The 20,633-nt window shown below is 38.9% G+C and overlaps 4 protein-coding genes across 6 annotated transcripts; 1 reads left to right on the forward strand and 3 right to left on the reverse strand.

The window, feature by feature from the left end:
- Positions 1 to 312: 312 nt before the first annotated feature.
- Positions 313 to 2,884, forward strand: LOC5520013. The gene has a single exon (XM_001639820.3). It carries the CDS (start codon positions 1,169 to 1,171, stop codon positions 2,273 to 2,275), a length of 1,107 nt encoding a protein of 368 aa, XP_001639870.1. The 5' UTR covers positions 313 to 1,168; the 3' UTR covers positions 2,276 to 2,884.
- On the reverse strand, positions 2,814 to 7,716 carry LOC5520080 (translocation protein SEC62). 3 transcript variants are annotated; one of them, XM_032364878.2, is made up of 10 exons: positions 7,562 to 7,716; positions 7,274 to 7,391; positions 6,712 to 6,817; positions 5,521 to 5,674; positions 4,944 to 4,979; positions 4,760 to 4,801; positions 4,617 to 4,673; positions 4,147 to 4,207; positions 3,857 to 3,976; positions 2,814 to 3,402 (listed from the first exon to the last, which is right to left on the reverse strand). In XM_032364878.2, the coding sequence occupies exons 1-10, from the start codon at positions 7,604 to 7,606 to the stop codon at positions 3,026 to 3,028; spliced, it is 1,116 nt and encodes a 371-aa protein (XP_032220769.2). In that variant the 5' UTR covers positions 7,607 to 7,716; the 3' UTR covers positions 2,814 to 3,025. The 3 variants fall into 3 exon arrangements, with proteins under 3 accessions (XP_032220769.2, XP_048580697.1, XP_001639940.2); XM_048724740.1 differs by lacking the exon at positions 4,944 to 4,979 and adding an exon at positions 5,164 to 5,229; XM_001639890.3 differs by lacking the exon at positions 4,944 to 4,979.
- A 624-nt stretch (positions 7,717 to 8,340) lies between these two features.
- On the reverse strand, positions 8,341 to 11,186 carry LOC5520016 (hyaluronidase-1). Its single transcript, XM_001639895.3, has 4 exons — positions 10,846 to 11,186; positions 10,368 to 10,516; positions 9,500 to 9,938; positions 8,341 to 8,713 (listed from the first exon to the last, which is right to left on the reverse strand). Exons 1-4 carry the CDS (start codon positions 11,161 to 11,163, stop codon positions 8,375 to 8,377), a joined length of 1,245 nt encoding a protein of 414 aa, XP_001639945.3. The 5' UTR covers positions 11,164 to 11,186; the 3' UTR covers positions 8,341 to 8,374.
- Positions 11,187 to 11,626: 440 nt separating this feature from the next.
- On the reverse strand, positions 11,627 to 17,666 carry LOC116603542. Its single transcript, XM_032364879.2, has 5 exons — positions 17,187 to 17,666; positions 14,369 to 14,425; positions 13,321 to 13,432; positions 12,810 to 12,928; positions 11,627 to 12,591 (listed from the first exon to the last, which is right to left on the reverse strand). Exons 1-5 carry the CDS (start codon positions 17,346 to 17,348, stop codon positions 12,394 to 12,396), a joined length of 648 nt encoding a protein of 215 aa, XP_032220770.2. The 5' UTR covers positions 17,349 to 17,666; the 3' UTR covers positions 11,627 to 12,393.
- Positions 17,667 to 20,633: the final 2,967 nt, after the last annotated feature.

Consider the following 20,633-nt stretch of genomic DNA (forward strand, 5'->3'; position numbering starts at 1 on the left):
GCAACCACAAGCGTGGTTGCTCCGCTAGTGGAAACTGGTCCTCTTAAGCCTCGGTTAAACAGAACGATATAAGAGTTGATGAGCCACTGGGAGCCACTGCAGAATACCCCTCCACAAAGAGTTAACAATGAGACTTCACACCTCGATTTCTATAGAACGAGGCAGTAAATACAAGGAAAATGCAAATAAGTGGACGGGTATTCTGCAGTTTGGCCTTAAATACTAAATACCATGCTTTTCCCATGTGATACCTATGACTACCCCCCCCCCCCCCCTCCTTAGCCAATCCTGGCACTCTCACCGACTCTCATTCAATTTGAACATGTTCAAAATTGACTTGAATTTGACGAGAGTTTGATCGCGTGATTGAGAGTTGATAAGAGTATTTCGGCCAGCAGTTTTCACAAAAATTGAAATTTAACGTATATATTTCCCGATCGTGTGATAAATCATCCCGAAGTCAGATAATTATTGCACATTTCAAAACTCGATCTTCATTTTCTCGAAAATTAGCTCGTTTTTCCTCAACTCTCAAACTCCCAAAGACCGTTTGGTCACAAGTCTGTGGGAGCTAGAAAGAGTGAAGCTCTAATCGTCTCTCAACTCCGTTTGATCGAGGCTTTGCTTATAACTTGAGTTTAAAAAATTCAGTCGCCGTAGGTTTGTTCTTTGCACTAAATAATTATTCGCCTCAGGTTCGGCATTGACTCGGTAGAGTTTCTGGAGCGCCTCGGTTGAGTTCGGGAATAGATCGACCGTGACGCAAGAAGCGGAAATTTTTAAAATGGTTATCTCAACGGTTATCACACTTAGGAATACAAAAAGATTCTTACATCAGCAAAATGGCAATTAAGTCGGCCAGTCGCTTAACTAAAGAGCAATCAATGACCCAGGAAAAAAACAAACAAACAAAGCAAAGCAAGCTAAGACGCGAAACTCAGCGACGCGAAAATCAGCGTCAAAGTCAGCGTCACAGAAAAAGCGTGGGCAAGATAAACACATACTTTAGATTTCAATGTTCGCTAGAACCGAATTGAGAGACGACTTCTATGGTATATGCGGGAAGCATAAGAAGACTTAAAAGAAATTCCACAGGTTTGGATATGTACACCATTATGATTACACGTAGTCAAAACAACATAACATCAGACACGAAGGGATCGGCAAGATGAATGAATCAACCAACGCTACTATAGCTCACGTGAGGACAGAAATAATATCCAACCCGTTAGAGCCGCAATGGGGGACGGCAAATACAGCATGGAAATGGGGCTGGGAGTTTCACATTGCCCTGTTTTGTTTCTCGTTTCTGGTTTTGACAATCTACTCATTGTGTGGGATCTATCGATCACGGAACCGGAGGGAAACTGTGGCACGAAATCTTTCGTATGTTATACACGCTTTGATAGCGCTTCTCGGTATAACAAGATTACTGACTCTTGCTTTATTTCCTTATGAGTTCAAAAGCCCGATTGTGAAGCGACCGATGCCGGTTGCTGCCGCTCGGTTAGTGTTCGGAATAGGTTTCCCGTGTATAACAGCCTCATTTGCACTGGTACAATTCTCGTTCACTGATTCCCTCAAGGGCATGCTCTCGGCTTCAAAACTACGTAATCTGACATTTCTAGTATTGGTGATTGCCATGCATTTCGCGATAGTTCTCATAGCTGATATAATTTCCACAAATGTTAGTAATACTACAGCAGTTTTATGCGTAGTTACCAAATCGTATTTTCTTCTAATGGCCTTGGTAACCATGATAAGAATTCTAATGAGTGGACTCCAAGTGCTCCATCGAGCGAGAAGAACAAGTCACGCATTGAAAAAACTAAACTCCCGCTACAAGTGTACGGTTCTATCTCCAAGAGGGAAACGAAAAGGCGACCCAGACACAGATGTAGACAAAGTACTCTTTAAAGTCCGAATGGTAATTATACTGACGTGTGTCTTTTGTAGTGCTCTGATTGGAGTTCAAGTTTTTTCTTTAATTGAGCTTGACAAAGTTTTGGCGGGAAAAACTGGCGCGCTGGCGCCGTGGCCTTGGTACGTGTATCAGACAATTTTCCGGCTGGCAGAGTTAGGGTTAGCGGGGACGGTACTGTACGCGATTTCGTCACACGTTGCAAGGAATACTAAAGGAGTCGCAAGTCGCATAAGAGAATGGTTGGGTAAGATATCTTCCCGAGAGAAGGCAACAATGTCGGAGGCGCAAGTTGGCCAGGAAGATGCCGGCTGTGACAATGCCGAGAATAAGGGATATGAACAGAGTCAATGACTTCTAATGCCTCGTTCAAACAGCGCCAGTATTGTCCAGCATTGCTAAGCTGCCACGAAAATGGTAAAACTGTTAAAATTAACCTTTGAAACTTTATCTAACAGGCAGTTGGTTGCTTACCCTGGTTTCAGAGCATCGAACGTCTCTATTTAGTGGAGGTTGAGGTCTCAACCTCGCTGGCCACTAAATAGAGACGTTCGAGGCTCTGGAACAATGGTATTGGTTGCTTAAACTCCAGTAACTTCGCCTTTTAAGGGGATATACGTAACGAGTTTTCCATGGGCCACGATATTCCACGGGGAACTGAATGTTAGCGGAAAACTAAATGCACAAATGATTTGTAGCCGCTTTTATTGGGGTTAATTGAACAGCCCTATCGATAAAAACGAGAGGGCGTCGTGGTTAAACAGTAAAATACTTTTAAATGGGCATATAGCAATGCTTTGTGTTTTCTTCAACAGTACTGGCGCTATTTGTACGAGGCAACAGAAATTTAACAAATAATTTCAGAACACAACTTAAACAAATTGTTTACATATCATTTTAGAATAGTAAACTTTAATAAAGTATTCACCAGTGAATAGAGCAAATAAAATTATAATCAATTAAGTGGTTGCCAACTTGACATTATTTATAGCTGCTATATTTACATATCTCAAGAAAGGACCAATGAAGTTAACAAATTAAACGCAACGATTGCTCGGAGGTGCGAAGACGATAAACACCCAGTACCCCTAGTCGATAAATATTCTACTCTGAATCAGTCTTTGGTCCATTGTCAATAGCTGCGGCCTTGTCTTGTAACTTTACTGTGTCTTCCTTCATTTCTGACTTTGCGTTTTCCACGTCCTCGTCCGTGACCTTGACCCAAGAGTCTCGCTCACTCTCCTTCTCCTCGCTGCTTTCATCGCCCTTAGTGTTAGTTTGATCCTCCCCAGTACCTCCCGGTTCACCTTCTCCCCCTCCCTTGGTCTCGCCCTGACTCGTCTCCTTGGCAACGTACTCGTACGTGTAAAGAGGTACAAATGATTCTAGGAAGCCGCATTCCTCGGTCAGGTTCGGAAGGAGCCAGAATTTGTGTCGGCCGCCGCTTATCAGCCAAAGTATGCCGAAGATGATGTAACGCACTACAGACAAGCAAAATCATTCAAGTTTACTTTGTTCAGATGTTCAAAGAATAGTAAGAAAGTTACCAGAAAAACACTACGGTAAATCTGACGTTGACCGTTCTTTTTTAGGTTTGGTTATTTGGTTTAATGAAGGTTAAATGGTTTAAGAGTTTATTGAGTCTGTTATCTTTGACAACATACATTACACTTATTAGTTTGACAATGTTCGAACGTGAGCCGAAAAATCACTCTTCTGTTTGTGGGAATCAAGGAGGAGATAACTGATAACTTGTATGTTTTTTGTCTCTTAACCCTTACTATTTTCTAAACGTTCCATGCTGAGAGTTTGTACTTACAGTACATACTGCTACAGTGTAAGACTTTACCCTTCCCATTTGCACTGAAATATGTCATGGTGGAAAAAACTCTCCCGACTAATAGAAAGACTATGATTGAGAATTTGAGTACTTACAGACTGCTAAGACCAGGATCATGCCAATGCCAGCAGCAGCAATGACACTGATATACCACACATACTCTCTTACATTGGTTGGCCAGAGGGGGAACATACAGATAGCGATGGTGGCGATTACTAGAGCAAGGATAGAAAGCACAAGAATCTTTACAATGGTGCATTTTGCTTTCTATGAGTAATTTCTTTTATATCAAGGAGAAGCTTACTGCTATAAGTAATTGGTAGAAGATACTAGTTAGCCTTTTAGTATTTATTTGAGATGATACAGTATCTGTCAATAAACTCACCCACTACGATGCCCATGGCAAATGTTTTAGGGTGAACAGGATCATATATCCAAACATAGGCCTGTGTGAGGAAATGGCACAAACATCAGCTAAGATTATGGAAGACTATCATTAGAAAAATTCAAGATTAATGATCGTCGTGAGACAACAAAAGTGCATATGTTAAATTTATCCACATGCTGAAAGAAGAATTTGGTAGTGCACACTGCAATTTTGTGTGTGCAAGGTCATTGAATCCCAGAAAATTTCATATCCAAAAATACCCAGGATAAAAAAATTAAAATTTACCAAAAATTATTTGGTATTTGGCACAATTTGAACATCACTTTCCAAAAGAAGGAGGCTTTATTCTAGCAATTCTAGTAAAAAGTTAAAAAAATACCCCCTGAATCCTAGCTGTGTTTCCCTTTGTTTTTTGTTTGTTTTTGTTTTCCATATTCAATAGCCAGTCTACAAAAAGCCATGAGTACCTCATCATCAGCATCAAAAAAGATTTGCTCCTCATGTAACTCAAGTTTGACCTTGACCTGTAACATAAAACAGTCAGCATTCTCTTAAACACAAGCCACAACATTAAAATAGTTAATGAAAACCAAGAATACTCTGCAATTACCTTTCTTTTCTTCTTTCCTTCTTCAGTTTTACTCTCTGAATCCTTTGAGAAAAAAACACACAGCAAACTAAGCAAAAGATAATGTATGTACATAGTGCTCTGTTTAGTTTGTACGAGCTACAAAAAAATCATTTTTTATCAAAAATGAAAACATGCTGGTTTGAAGTGAGTAGTATTGACATACTTTTTTAGTCTCTTCTACCACATCCTGAGCATCATCCTGTTGTTTGGTGGATTATTAGTAATAAATAGTTAGCTGGTAAGAGTGGGTAAGGATCAGTTATAGCAGAGTGAGCCATTTATCACAGCTAAGTTGTTAGTAGTGGTTAAAGTAGGTTTCACTAGCAGTAGATATAGGGATGTAATAAGTTGAGAATGATTTTTGAATCAGTTGAACAGCTTGCCTTTAAAAAGCCCAGTGACCGCAAATCCATACCCTCTACAAGTAGATCCACCTTTGACTGTATAAACTGTGCACGGTATTAGTTATTCATGTTTAGTTATTTTGAAGAGATCTTTCGTAATAGTGTAAGAGTTTTTGGACAATAGTCAAATAGTCCAGAAAATAAAGACAACAGCACATGTTACAGTTTAGGTAAAAATACTGTATCTACTCTCATGAAAGGATGAGAACTGTCTTCTCACCTTTTGCATTGCATATCAGCCAAGATAGACATTACAGTACATTATCCACACCCTATGAGATTATGATAACAACTAAACATGATACTCTACTGAAAAGATGAGAACTGTCTTCTCACCTTCTTTGTGTCCTCTGTCTTTTCACTTTTCTCCTTTTTCTCTTTCTTCTTTTTCCCCTCCCCGTCTGACTTTTCTTTTGCTTTCTCTTTGTCCTTGTCCACTTTTTTCTTCTTAATGCGCAAAACCCGACTGAAGAGTCCCTTGGTAAGAAGCCTGTGAACAAATCAAAGTTAGCTATTAATGAGAAATGTTAGGTCAGTATTTCCAAGACCTCAATCAGGGTTTATCATGATATGGACCCAGCTGGTAAATAACATGATATTCTCATTGATAGCATTATGAATATGTATTGACTTTTCTCCAGGCAATTCATTTGATCTCAGCAACTTTTGTAATGTAGATGTGCTAAAATACTGATGAATCAGAATGTATCTAATAAGTGCATCTAGCCTGATGAAGGAAAGAGTTTACCCAGCAAGCGCAATAAATAATACTTGCAACTGTGTGATCTTTGATAACCAGGCACAGTTGCACCCAGAGCAGACAAGCAATTTGATTGCACTGTAATCTATAGATAAGAGTTAGAAAGAAAAAGAAACTCTAACAAGCTCAAGCAAATTGATTTCTAAGAAAACAGCCACGATCAACTCATGTGTAGTATGAAACAACTTTTTAAAAGACCATTCCATATCAGTTTGACAAATAATCCTGAAAGGTGTAAACCAATTGCTCTGAAGAGTCTCTCAACACTGAGTCCCATATACAAGTCCTGATTCCTAGGTATGTTGTGTTAGTCTATTTATTTATCGATTAAGAGGCTTCCTCCACACTTATATAAAGAAATACAACAATAAACATAAAAAGAGTAAGTGAAGAGATGGGAAAGTTCCTGCCTTTGCTCCAAAGGTTTTTCCCTGCCTTCTCCAGTTTTCCTTCCTCCACAAAAAAAACACAATAATTTTGGCCTAAAATGTGTTCCATGGTCACACATGAGTTGCAGACAGCTGCCTGAGGAACCATTCATGCTTTAGACTTAACATGTGCTCTCTCCATCTAGAATTCCAGCTACAATGAGATTGAAGAGCTCCCAAAATTTTTATTTATTTATTTAAGCATTCTAGCGACGCTGATTGAGTGTAGTACCAGGGGAACTTTTTCTTTGCCTAGTCATCATAAATGCTTAGAGTGAACAGTGAAGCATGGGTCAGATGAGGGTTGATAGTCAAGCAAAGTGCTGCATTTTTTCTCACCTGTCAAGGTACAGTGCACAAGACTCTCTTGTTGTGAATATTATATCTGTCTTCCCCTTGCCAGATGCCCAGTTGGAGTCTAGAAGGCAGTCCACAGCTTTGCAACCTAAAATATAATTTTGTCTCTTATTTTTGAATCTTGCTGCTATACATAAAAAAGCCTCGCTAAATTAATGATGATAAAGGTCTTGTTGTAGTTATGTACTAAAGATGACATTGGCAATTTCTTATGAAAAACAATTATATCCTAAAACAGACTCATTGCTTATTCTTAAATTAATATTTACCTGCATTTTTAATACCTAGAAATATAAAAGGAATGTTATATCTGAAACCACGACTTTTTCAACGTATTTTAAGCTTTAATTTATAAGCTTAACTTTAAAAAAAAAACACTCATGTAAAACTAATAAAAGCGTTATTTTGTCGAGAAAATTCAAACCATAGACCCTGAATTCAGGATGGTGGAGGAACAAGTACCTTTTAAAGATGTTTGCAATGATCAGCTGTGTTTTCAGTTTGATGTCAAACGAAAGTAATGAAACTGTCGCCTCGTTCTTACCCATAAAATACTCCACTTTGTTTCCCATCATTGTCGAAGATTTGGTCGGACAATTCCATCTAAGATGCTTTGCTACAACTGTCTCCTCCTTTGTTGGTTCATTCTCTTCTCCATCGGTCTAAAATGTCATGATTCACGAAACGAAAAGAAGGAAAATTGACCTTTCAAGTAACAAAGAGGACAAAAATATGTGGAGACTTCTCAAAATTTGAGACACGTGAGAGCAAAATAGCGACAAAACATTGGTAAATTAACAATTGATTTCAAATATTTTTGTAAAATAATTACCTCCCAGCTTTCCTTCTTCTTTCTCCGCCGTTTAACTTCAGTCATTTTGCCAAAAATTGTTATTTTTGAAGGATTTCCTATAGACTTCTTCACTGGACAAGTCACTGTACTTTTATTTCACGATGTTTGGCTACGTCATAACTTTTACAGCCGAAGTCCTTCCGACGAAATCCCGAACACCCGAATATGGCGATGCAGACGAAATGCACGAATCACACAAAAAAAAAACTACCCTCGCCCTCAAGGGGTGATTGGAGCCAAATAAAAATCAACTACGAGTCTTCATGTAGTAGAGCCACGCAGCATCTTTTCGATCTCTCTTTTTCTATTCTTTTTTTTTTATTTTATTTTTTTTTTTGGGGGGGGGGGGGATAGGGGGAATGTTTGACATGACAAACTATACACTTATTTAAAGCTTATTTCAAACACAGCGCTTTTTGCAAACTTCAGAATTTGAATAAAAAAATCAAGCCGAAACATCGAACGGTGAGTAAGAAACAAGAACAACTCCAATAAAAAGGGAGCTTTTTAAAATATTTTTTGTCCTTAGGGGGAGCTAATTCAAAGCAAGGACGGTTACTAGAAGCTGGGTGCTAGAGAACAAGCATTTCAGAATTGTTAAATGGTTTTCCAACCACCCCTTTGCCACATAGACACACACTTTCAGTGTGTATAGTAGTCTGTGAATATGGGCCTGCTATATGCCTTTCAAAAATAACACTTAAATGTGGTTTCCCCTTCTACCTTTCATAATCTGTCATAATTTATTGAGCAATTTATCAGTTTTGATTTAGCATGTTTATTTTAAACTGATTACCAAATATCAGGAGCATTACATTTTTTCCCTGACCAACCATCAAAGCAAAGACACTCTACAAACTTCCAAGAATTCTTCAAGCTGTTTATCTGTATACTTTCACTCCATGGGGGATCCATCTCAAACCGGCACCTCCCATGGAAAGAACAGTATTGCATACTGCAGTCCTGAGCAATATCTGACAACGTCTTGATTAGTGGGCCAACAAATCCTTCTATGTAATTATACAATTCTGTACAAAACTCTGCATTTTCCATATCACTGCTAGCACCCCATATGATCACTCCAGCAGTTCCAAGCTTTGCTGCTTGTACTATCGTAGAATACATATCTGCCTGGAAAAAACAAATACACAAAAGTGTGAGAAAGACAAAACTGGGGCCCGCTTCTCGAAACACCTGAGGATTCTCTGGTCCGAAAACGTTTTATTCCTTAAATTTGAAAAGCTGGCTAATTCTTTAAAATTTATGGTATCTAAATGTGTTGGAATATCGTCAAACATTGTATTTTACCACAAAGATTCATGTGAAGGATAATCCTTTTTTTTTTTGTTTTATAGATTTTGATCTTTCCCGAACTTCTAGGGCCCGAAATTCACATGGCTAAAATATTGAGAAAGTTCTAAGGACCTCTTAGTCACCCGAGACTTTTCGGGTAACTTTTTGGCTTCAGCAAAACTTCGAAAAAAGCCCTATTGAGCGAAATCATTTGAAATACGAACCAAGAGGAAGTTTAAACTGTTTCTAAACATGAAATCGGTTCTCCAGAAGGAAAACATGCAAAATTTTGAGCAAAAATGCGAAATAAAGTTTTCGGGCCGAGAATTCTTCGGTGTTTCAAGAAACGGGCGCCAGGACTGAGAATGAGAATGTGGCAATTAACACAAAAAGTCTTAACAAAGATGAAAAGTTGGCAAAGGCAACTACAAGTTTTGGTATAACCATACCATTACTCAAGAACACAACCTCTTGTGTGTTTTGCATGATTATAAAAAATATGAAAACAATAAGGATTTATAACGGGATTGTGGGTACTGCCACGGTTTACTGTCCACAGATGCTTTATAGCCATAAAAAAAATTAATCTTTTAAGTCCTTTTCCAACAAATCGCCATTACATACCTTGTTGAGGAAAATCTGTGTTTGAGCATAAACAATCCGAACATAGGGGAACACAGGTAGATTGCTTCCATGCTCATCAACGGCAAGGCGAAATGCTTCAAGGATGCTGTATTTTGCAAATGTTGAGCTTCTGTTTCTGGGTAAAGATGGAGATAAGTAGATAGATGGGAATATAATTGAGCTTGACTCAAACATCCAGGAGAGCTGATCATTTTCAGCTTTTACAACACCACTGCAGTCAGAAGGTCCTTTGCCGTTGTAACAGCGCGGAAAGCCATAGTAGCCCCAAAGAGCTTTATGCCTTGTTTTTTTAGCAAGTTGCAGTGTTTGCAGCATATAGTCTTTAGCTGTATCTTCAAACTGTTTCCTTGCTTCAGTTTCAATTGCTTTAGATGACCAGTCAGGATGCTGTTGTTTCACCAGAGCCTCAGAGGCCTCCCTGTTGATGACAGATCACAGTTATACCCCGTTAATAATAATACCTTTTGCAACCAAAAAAGCTGTTCTCATCAATTGAGTGGGTTTAAATTTACAGAGAATATGTGGATGGCTTTCTTTAATGTTAATTATATCAAAACTTTCCTTAATAACTTTTTGTACTGTACTTATCAAGTGGGTGTCTTAAAAAGTGGAGTTACAATGTATTGAAGCCAGGCTAGTGTAGCAGATAAGGGACCATGGATCATTAAAAAAAGTGATCAATATTTAAAGTGGATTACAAGCAAGAAATGTTTACTTATGGCAAGTAGAATTATTGAATTACTTGTAATTCTATGACTGTTTGATCTAAAGTTTATAAGGAATTTCATTTGTCATGTTTAGTAATAAAAAGATGTTTAATCATAAAACATATATAAAAAAAACTTACTTGTATATTGTTTTACTGTCCCAGTTTCTATCAAACACTGGTCTCCAGGCCTCCCAATCAATCACTCCAATTCCCTGGAAGTCTGGATCTGGGACAACTTTCAAGAGGTCATCCAACGCCTTGTCCAAGTGGGCAGAGAGGTTTCCCAACTGTAAAGCAATACTACTTTAGCAGCGTGAAACAGGGCTTGAAAGTACTGGATGTTTTCTTGTCACAAAACTTTTTTTTACACCTGTTAATTAGCCAACATCTTGGGAGTGGACCTATACAACCTCTTGTGGTATGTGAGATAACAAACTCAGGCCCTTAGGCTAGGGGGGGAGGGGAATATTGAACCAACACAACACCCCCCCCCCCCTCCTGGATTTTAATAAGTATGTAATAACAAAAACTCAAAGTGCGGGTTATGAGAATGCCCTAAAGTTGAAACGCTGCTTTTTATTGATTTTCCTGTAAATATTTGCTACAACGACCTCACCTGAGGAATTCCTCCATTGATTTTATCCCCTTTATCATTAATATACGGCCATAATCCAATATTGCTGTAAAGCAATACAATCGACTCGCCGTAAAAAGTCTGACCCCTGTTCGTGACAATATCAAACGAACTCAAGTTGATGTTGATCCCCCATCTCGACTCACAGGCTGAAGTCGGAGCGTTCCATACTGAAATGAATGTTCTATTCGGCAGCGCTGGCCCTAGAAACTCATAAAAGCTGCAGGGCGAGCAATAAATGGCAAAAAGCAGCACTGATAAATGTATGTGAATAGTTTTCAAACCTCCTACTTCCGCCATTTTGCTGCATACGAACGAGGCTGGTGGTCAGCGGTCTCGTTAAACAGAAGGCCACAGGAAGACCGATCATTTGGGACTAGGCCAGAAAAACTACTCTTGCATCCAGCTTCTTGAACTTCTGCTCCAGGCGCGAGGCACGCGGCTTAGAATACAAGATGGCGCCCGATCACGAGCGAGCGGAGAGGGTTTTTCCGCAATAATAACACCGAGTACCGCCTGCAAGCAGGCTAGGCGCAAGGCGAGATAGGAGCTGCGTATCACCCATCCCTTTTCTTCCCCCATTTGTTACGCACCTGTCTGCGCTGCTTATCAGTCTATAGGCTTATTTACGAGAGGCTGTGCTAGAGTGTGTAGAGTAGGGACGCCGAAATAACTGGGTTCACGGTGCGCGTTGTCTGTTGGGCTGATACTGAACAACAAGATGCCAAGATGTCGCGCAATAGTCAAAACAATCAGTCTTGGATATATTAACTGCTTTATTGAGCTTTGTATCTCATAAAAATCAGGGCCTTATAAAAATGTGCGTTTACCGATGAAAAACCCCCTAAAAGGCCACATAACTCACAGATACAGTAACCATGCAAATATCCTTTTAGGTTTTGATGTTGCAATTTTTTTCCTTTTTATTATATATACATTCTCGTCATCTGATCACTTTTTATTGTTGAGACGGCCCATATCGCTCAAAATGAATTGAATGATTAGTTTCCAAGTTATAAATAGTAGGCCATTAACAACAATTTGCCACTAATGCTAGCTCAGTGTTTCCCCTTTTAAGGTCTACCGAGAGGAGTGGCTTTTAAATTCTTATATTTACACATATCCTTTAAAAATCAAAAAGTGGAAAAGGCGAGAACCCCTGGAATGTATTTATTGATTCAAAAAGCTAACTAACCAAAGCTTGAGGCGCCTTCACTTGCTTTATATTTATGGATTTATTGGGTGATGCGCTGAAAACCAAGGATTTCCAAATGACATACCCGCTTCATTGTTTCTTCATAACACTCACCCCAACCCTGTCCCGACGTCGTCGCTCCACGAATGTTGTTTGAACCAGGGGCCGGTTCCTAAAAAGAAGGTTAGCGCTAACCCAAGGATAAATACGGCTATCTTGACATTTGATCGGATAAAAAGGGCATTCATTCATGGGTTAGCGTTAACCTGCTTTCTAGAAACCCGGCCCAGGAGGCTAGTGCTCAAACCTATTTGTGTAGCCTATTCTTAATGGAGTCACACTGACGTATCTGGTATGATCATTTCGTTTTTAAATTCACTTTTCTCGATGGCTTTGTGATATGATTTTCCTCTCGTGAGCGCTTGCTTTCTGTCGTTCTTATCGTCGGCAGTGTTGTTGGCATGGGGCCTGGTTACGCTTGCGATGGACGTGTCCTTGTCAGTTGATAAATCACCAACAAACATCTCGGTATCCTGAAAACCAAAAATCTTCACAAGTAAGAATTACTTTTATCAATAATATATGGCGGCGTTGCTTTTGCAATCTTTCTTTCCGAGATAAAAGACAGCCCATCGCATGCAAGCAGACTGTCTGTCCGGCATATTCTATTTGACCGTCTTTATTCTGTTCGTCTGTCCCTATTTGTCCATCGTGTCCGTTTATTAGTTCAACTGTCTATTGTTCTCCTTACCTGGTCTGTGTTTGGTAGAGAGGACTCAATTATCCCAGTGATTGATAAAATGCACAGCAGCGCACAATTGGTCAAGAGAATGATCAGAAGGATCGAGACGTTGTCAAAAGGACAAAATGCTGTAAAGACAAAATACAAAAGCGTGAAAATCTGTCATATCTTCACAAAGTAACAAGGGGCGCAGGGAGGCGTGGCTCCACGTCCCCCCCCCCCCCCCTTCGCTCTCTCCCTAACACTAGCTGGTCAGGATAATAAGCCTAGAGGGAAGTTTTGGAGGATAGAAAAGAGGCGTACTGGAGAAGTGCAGTTTCGAATTCCACGGGCGCATGGAAAACAGGGGAAGTCTCAAGTGAGCGTTTCAAACACACAAACAAAGCTGTAAATTCAAGAGTTTTGACATGCAGAATCGAGTAGGAAAGCAAGGGTTTCGACAGAATCAAGTGGGAACGCACCATTTCTCTTTGATTGTCCATGATTTCAGTAATTGGATAAGAACATATAGTTGACTTACTGTAGCTGCAATCCCCTCGAGATCTCCATTTCCTTAGCATTAATCCGATAAACACCGACATCACGACACCGATACCGAATGACACCATAGACAATAACAAGAAGAATTTGACCTGTGGAATACGCGGGTCATGGTAAGTACGGGGAATAAGGAGAGATACAGGAACCTGTGGAATATGCGCGTCATGGTAAGTACGAGGGATAAGGAGAGATACAGGGACCTGTGAAATACGCGGGTCATGGTCAGTACGAGGGATTAGGAGAGATACAGACAATAACAAGATGGATTTGACCTGCGGAATACGCGCGTCATGGTAAGTACGTGGGGTAAGGAGAGATACAGGGTATGCTTCCAGGCCCGTAACCCAGGATTTATTATTATTATTATTATTATTATTATTATTATTATTATTATTATTATTATTATTTTTTTTTTTTTATTATTATTATTATTATTATTATTATTATTATTATTATTATTATTATTATTATTATTATTATTATTATTATTATTATTATTATTATTATTATTATTATTATTATTATTATTTTATTTTTTTTTTTGGGGGGGGGGGGGCGAAATCCGAGAAAGTTGGCCAAATTTTTCCGGGGCGGGGGTGGGGAGGGTTGAGTTTTCTGATAAAAATCGGATTTGGATTTGGCTACAAAAAAGTATGACTTATAGATTTATGACAAACCAGATTGATCTCGCCTTTTTTTTATCTAATTCGCTTATGCTTAATAGTTTTGTCTACAAATAGCACGTTTATTGCGAACCGGACCGGAAGTGGACTCTTCGCCCCCCCTGGGTACGGGCTTGGCTGTAGATGGGAAATGTTGCTAGGATACCAAACAACACTGGGTTATAAATAAAGAAACCTTCTCTTGTCATGAATACCTTTCTGAACTACCTTTACACAAAGTTAGCCGCTGACGGCGTCGGGGCTACAGTCCTCATGGTGAAATTCCGATTAGAGCTGGCAAACCCCCACTTATGTTGAAAAAAAAAAGGCCATGTACAGATTTTCATGGCTGGCGGCTCTACTTACCAAAACGCGTTTTTTCAAAGATCCTGCCAAGATGCCTATAATTCCAGCAAATGCCACCTGAGATAGAAGACCGCATAATGTTAACGTCGTTAAATCTGGCGAAAACGTTAGACAATGTAATCCTTATTAATTCAGCGCCTGCGTGGTTTTGATCCCTGTGTGGAGCAGAAGCCTAGAGTACACGAAAAATATGCAAAAAGGTTTGGGTTATTTCCATAAAAGGAAACATTATTTGGGCTGCGTGTAAAATATCAATAGTCAAAACGGGCAGAAACGACAGAAAAATTGCAGCCCTAGGAAGAAAAGAAAAACACAAAAAAAAATAATAAGAGAGTAATAATAACGTATCGTAAAAATGCGCAAAACATATATTTTCTCTATTCTTTCACTTTCTCTAAAGTACTTCTCCTATAACCCTTCGCGCGCTATTTAGCTACATAGTGACAGTGAGTATGGCCACTAGCCAAATGCTGTTAAAAGTAATATTTTGGTACTAGGTGAGTCGACCGCTTAATGGGGACAGCCTTACAGTATACAGGAATAGATATTTGGTTTTAGAAAGGTGGCCGCTTTGGCTGCTAAATAAAGGTAACTTTTTAATGTGGTACCACTTTGATTTTATACATTTGAGTGTTATTAATACTCATTCGTTTCTTAAAATTGGTCAAAGCCATAAACACCCCTATTTTTCCTCTCCTTTTCCTCCAAAATATCCAGACGGTTGTCAACCTAGATTTGATGTCATACTAGATGTTTGCCTTACGTTCGACATGCACTTAAGCCTTCAGACAGTAAACACCCTAGGGGTAATCAGGGCGTTCACCATTCCAAGTCTACTGAATTTCTATAAATAATACAACACCGCCATAATGGAACATCGCCTCGAGGCAAGGCAAGGTAGCGTTAGCTCCCTTTTCGATAAGATATTGTTTATGTATTCTTTTAAGAAAACTTATCTGGGCGAGTACTTTTATGCGTGTTATTTTGCGACGAGTCGTGTCTGAAGCTCAAGTGCACTTCTTCTTCATTGCAAATTATGTTTTAAACCCAGTTTTCTATAGTGACGAAAGCGAAAAGCACAGGGGTTTCTTCCTAGTGAAAACGAGTTGTAAATAAGTAAACTCGGTCGCCATCTTGAAAGACGCAAGAAGGCTTGAATGTCGGAAGTTGATTGGTCAGTTCACCTGACATGGATGTCTAGGCACTGTTGTTTTATCTTCACTTATTCGCACAACGCAAGCACAAGCGCGAACGCAAGAAAAGAGCAAGGGGAAAAATATATTTTTTGCGCTTACGATTATTGGTGTACGGCTAGTGCGTCAGCCCTTGCATCACAAGTGAAAACTAGGCTTTACAACAGTGTTCAATAATAAACATCGAGAAGTAATTTGATACCCCCTCCCCCTTGGTTTAACGATAAACCCTCTAACTAGACTACAGCATTATCTTATCAATGCAGGGAAGCATGTCAGAAAATGTTATCATACCGTGTAGCATCTATTATAATAGTTGGTCTTGTTTCTGTTCGGACTAGAGGAGAAAGTCCAAGATGAGACCGAAGCGATTTTCAATAAAGCTAATATACAAATTTTCTTCAATCGAGTGTATATAAGCTGTTGTCACGGGCAAGCGGTGCTTATATGTCATCGATTCCCCTATCCGAGGAGACAAAGAATACATAAAGTATAAACAATAAAATAAATTTAGATAGAAGTAATTCATTGCTTTTTTTTTCATGGCACTTTTTATTTCTCTGTACTTTAATCAAGGTGATAATTGACTAGACGAACACTAATTTCAAGCAATTAAAATGCTCTTTACCACATCCCACGGCTTCAGGGTGTGTTAAATTGCCATATAAGTGGCTTATTGACTCGAATAAAAACACTTTTAAAAACATTTTATAAACACTCGTTAACATGTCAGATTATGTTCTAGAAAAGTCGATCCATCCATTTTCAAAAACGTTCGTTGTGCACAAAATCATCAAAACGATACTCTTTAATAAGCGAATACGCTCATTCCTATCGAACCCTGCTAGGCTACACCCCAAGCACTAACGCAACGCATCTATAATACGAAAAAAAAATTGGATACATATAAAAGCACAAATTGAAGCACATAAATTAAGATACACAACTTGTGTTTTGTAACTATGGTAAAAATGTAATATAGGCAATGTCGATTAATTCCATGCGTTAATGTCAAATAAAGGAAACTGAAAAAAAATGTTTTTTTTCCTATTTAACCATTGTCTTTCTTCGAACATGAGCAAATAGACATAGCTGGAATAAATTAAGTTCTAGCTGGGACGCAGAAGTGTTTTGCATTGTTATTTAAAAACTAGGATGATTATACCGCTTTCTTGTGCGTAGTTTTCCCAGCAGGAGATCTTGCCATGAAAGAGTCGTGAAAACGAAATTACAGCGTGTGCGGTTATCATGGTTGAGTCAATTTTTGCCCATAAGTACATTTTAATTTGCCACTGACGCCATGGAAATTAATTTGTAAGGCAGTTTGTTGATTTTGTAGACTCGATCTTCGTGTTTAAGATATTAAACACTTTCCTACGTTTCCTTTTAAAGATATAGGTTAATCAAATAGAGAAAAAAGTTTTATAGCTAGCCGATTTTAAAACCTTTTGAAAAAGGTTTTAAATAACATTTTGGTATAATCCCGTTTCTAGCGCAAATATACAAATACAGACTACACTGCACTGCGCTTTAAAGTGCTTAAAAAAAGTTGCAACGTGCAATAGTTCATGAGTAATCCTATAAAACTGCAGGAATATGGAAGCCATGGTGTGTGGTACACTTACCGGTATCCCGGCCCAATAGGCAGCGCCACTCTCAAGAACCGAACCGAGTTTGTGTCCACCAAAAGCTAGCACAAGACTCAGACCGATGGTAATAGCGCCAATCACGAAAATCGTGGTCCCTGTACATACGATTTGGCTCGCCCTTGTTGGTGATAGCGGCATTGTTGCGTCTACTCCGTCGTTCCTTCGGTTCCCCAGTCCGCGCTATCAGTGTGCCTCGCGCATCGAACTATTTGTATTTGGTTGTTTGTTAGTGTAATTGTAAATCACTTGTTCAGAGATAGGATTGATTTTTCCCGTGACCGCAGTTACACCGGTCGATCTGCGTTGCTGGCTTGTTAGTATTGATGCTAAGATAAGGAGGTTTTCATTGACTTCGGACTTGCTGTGATGATCGCTTTTTTCTTTTGGACAGTTGCAATCTGGCGATTCCGAGATCTAGCACCTGTTCTAGCATGCGCTCACAAATGACTCGCCTAAGTTGTCACGCAACGCTGAAATCAACTAGGCGACCCTCTGAGTTCATTTCAGCTTCTAAACAAACACAACAAGCAATCGCAAATGGAATTAACAGCGTGTCGTCTCTGGGTATAGAACTAGATTTTACTTCTATAGGAAACACGGCAAATCCCACTTACTGACACACGAGTTATTTTTTGTAATCAAGAAATTATTATTTTGTAATCATTTCTTAGAAAAAAATCTACATATATCATATTTCGATACTGTTTAGTGGGGTAAAAAGAGTATGACCCAAAAATATTATAATTACACTTAAAAGCCCTTGTGATTCCATTACACTGTTCACAGCTGTAAGTCATGCCATGTCCCCCAGCGGATCTATTTGTCTTTCTTATCACCAAAATTTAAATGGAATGTGTATTTTCATTAACGCCTAAGGAGTCTACGTCTGAGCTCGAAGAATTATATTTATCATCGAAAACAAAAATAATGAAGCGATCTTAGATTTATCACCTTTCTTGAAGCAACGAATGCTTTCATAAAGAGGGAGATTCAAAGAAAGCCGCCAACCAGTATCCACGCATGAATGAAAAGAGATCGAAAAGACAAACGCGCTCAAGTAAATTTCAATATCGACAAATAAGTCTGTACAGAGCACGACAAGGCCTTGTTTGATAGATACGAGATTACAAGTGGTAACTTGAGTTTAGCTGGAAGGAAGGATGGGCTTATGGGGTGGTATATGGTGTTAATGGTATTGGGCGGCGGAAGCAACAAGACAGTGACAAACTCACCCAATCCTCAACATTATTTTTATACACTACCATTTTTGTAGAAAAATAATGTTAATAAAAGGCGGCGGAAGCAAGAAGACAGTGACCAACTCACCCCTTCCACTATTACTTTATACACTACCATTTTTGTGGAAACATAATGTTAATAAAAGGCGGCAAAAGCAAGAAAAAAGTGACCTACCCACCCCACCCCCCCATAACATTCTACCGGGCTTATCCAAACCCTGGGTAATGAATCATGCTGGCGTGCAGGCGTTGAAATCATGAACACATAATTTTTTGTGTATTCGCTATTTCTAAAACGAGTGTTGCCAGTACTTACTGGGAAATCTTTTGAACGGAATTGTGGGATTTGTTTAAGTCTAATGCATTGAAACAAAACAAGCAAGACAAGCACTGTGAAGATGAAGTGGCTTGTGAGAAAATCAAATCTTACCAGGAAGCACCTACTCGCACCTACTGAAAAAAAGTTTTTTTTGTTTATGGCCGTAGGCACTATGAGAGGATTCGTTCGGGAAGTGCACGACTGGGGTGTTCGTAAAACGAGGACACGAAGAACGGATCACTGTGGACACTGGGCGAAAATATAATTTTACAAGGCTTTCAATGGTTTCTTAAATGTTCCTTAAATTTACTAGATAAATTTAGTAAATTTAAGTCAAGTTTAAGCACCCATCTTAAATATAGTAGTATATTTAAGCAAATTTAAGTCACTTGTCTTTACATGTAGTATTTTATTTAAGTTTCTTTAAGAATGTTCTTAAACAAAGTACTAACTTCACTATGTTTAAACGCATCTTAAACATTATGAAATGTTCACGATCTGCTTTTATGTATTTCGTAGTTCTGAAGCAAAGGCATTTAACCCCTTCCCATCGGTTTTGGCAATTTTTCTAGTCGATTTATTTTTATTGTATGTTCTGTGGCGTTCATGATTGTAACGTACTAATTTCCCCCCCGCATAATTTGCAAGGATAACGGTGCTGTTTCGTCGTTTCCATTTATTTCATGTAGAAAAACTTTCTCAATAGCTCGAAATGTGAGAATCTTCATTTGAAAGTGCGCGCGTCACATTGATTGACATCTATTGACATCGGAACAAAAGTCTCACGTGTGCATCGCGCTGAAATCATTAGCTTTCATCTGCATAACAAAAGAACGACCGGAAAAGCCCACGTGAACGGATTTGAAGTCAATTCTAATGATACTCGTGTCTTCGCCGTTACTGTAACCGACGCTCGAAACTGAGAAAGGCTCATTCACTTTTGGTATGAAAGCAAAGCGAGAATTTGGCTATTATTTTATAGCAACTAATTATAAAAACAAGACAGCAAAAAGCAGAGTAGCAACCAGTGAAAGACGTTTTGAAAGAGCAGGTATAAACACGGGAACTCGCCCCATGACAGGTAATCCGGAATCCATGAAAAAATAAGACTTGGAATCCGGAATCCATGCTACTGGAATCCGGAATCCATAAACTAGAATCCGGAATCCAAGACTTAAGCTGGAATCCGGATTACAAGAATCCTGGAAAACAAAAATGGAATCCAGAATCCACGGGAAAAAAACCCACATGGAGTCCGGAATCAACACACTAGGATCCGGAATCCAGAACCTTATTAGAGAACCTGTCATGGGGCGAGGGAACAGACAGTCGCGTGAAGATAAGAACGGCAATCGTACCGAAGGGCGCAGAGGCCGTAAGAAATACCAAACGATCCAGAATGCCAGATACGAATAGCTATTTTGAAGTAGATAAAGATTCTCTAAGACTTCGAGATGGGGAATTGTCTGGCTTACATGACAATGATGCATTCGGTCCGACTTGCGTGACTCTGTTGTTATGTTTTGTTTTATATTTGAAACAAAAAAAAAATATCACTTTCCCTCTATTGTTCGATATTCCAGAAATATAATTAAGCTATATTTGTTGTTGGGTGGATTAAATTTTAACGTGGTTCAAGAGGATTGAGTTGGCTACTGATGATGAAATGAATATCTTATTTGCATAGTGTCTTATTTGCAAGTCGGATCAACAAGCTTTTTTTGGAGGGTTGTTGGCTGTTCGGGTTACGGTCAAGTTTTCGGGTTTTTTTTAGCTTTTAAAAAATCAAATCACTTGATTTATTATCTAGATCTACAATTTGAATTTTTTTCTAGAAACTCAAAAAAGCATCTTCTATGTAGCCTT

The sequence above is a fragment of the Nematostella vectensis genome, chromosome 3, assembly GCF_932526225.1.
Source record: "Nematostella vectensis chromosome 3, jaNemVect1.1, whole genome shotgun sequence".
In the NCBI taxonomy this organism is placed as follows: Eukaryota; Metazoa; Cnidaria; class Anthozoa; order Actiniaria; family Edwardsiidae; genus Nematostella; species Nematostella vectensis.

Bases quoted from the DNA above. Each gene is read 5' to 3' on its own strand.
- LOC116603542 (XM_032364879.2), bottom strand. From the start codon at position 17,348: ATGCCGCTATCACCAACAAGGGCGAGCCAAATCGTATGTACAGGGACC. The intron at 14,426-17,186 runs GTAAGTGTACCA...CTTCTATCTCAG, and splicing joins CCTATTGGGCCGGGATACCG to GTGGCATTTGCTGGAATTAT. The intron at 12,592-12,809 runs GTAAGGAGAACA...TTTGGTTTTCAG, and splicing joins CTCTACCAAACACAGACCAG to GATACCGAGATGTTTGTTGG.
- LOC5520080 (XM_048724740.1), bottom strand. From the start codon at position 7,606: ATGACTGAAGTTAAACGGCGGAGAAAGAAGAAGGAAAGCTGGGAG. The intron at 7,392-7,561 runs GTAATTATTTTA...ATGACATTTTAG, and splicing joins AGAAGAAGGAAAGCTGGGAG to ACCGATGGAGAAGAGAATGA. The intron at 4,802-5,163 runs GCAAGCTGTTCA...TTTTTCTCAAAG, and splicing joins GGTCACTGGGCTTTTTAAAG to GATTCAGAGAGTAAAACTGA.
- LOC5520013 (XM_001639820.3), top strand. From the start codon at position 1,169: ATGAATGAATCAACCAACGCTACTATAGCTCACGTGAGGACAGAAATA.
- LOC5520016 (XM_001639895.3), bottom strand. From the start codon at position 11,163: ATGGCGGAAGTAGGAGGTTTGAAAACTATTCACATACATTTATCAGTG. The intron at 10,517-10,845 runs GTGAGGTCGTTG...ATTGCTTTACAG, and splicing joins TCAATGGAGGAATTCCTCAG to TTGGGAAACCTCTCTGCCCA. The intron at 8,714-9,499 runs GTATGTAATGGC...TGTTTTTTCCAG, and splicing joins CACAGATTTTCCTCAACAAG to GCAGATATGTATTCTACGAT.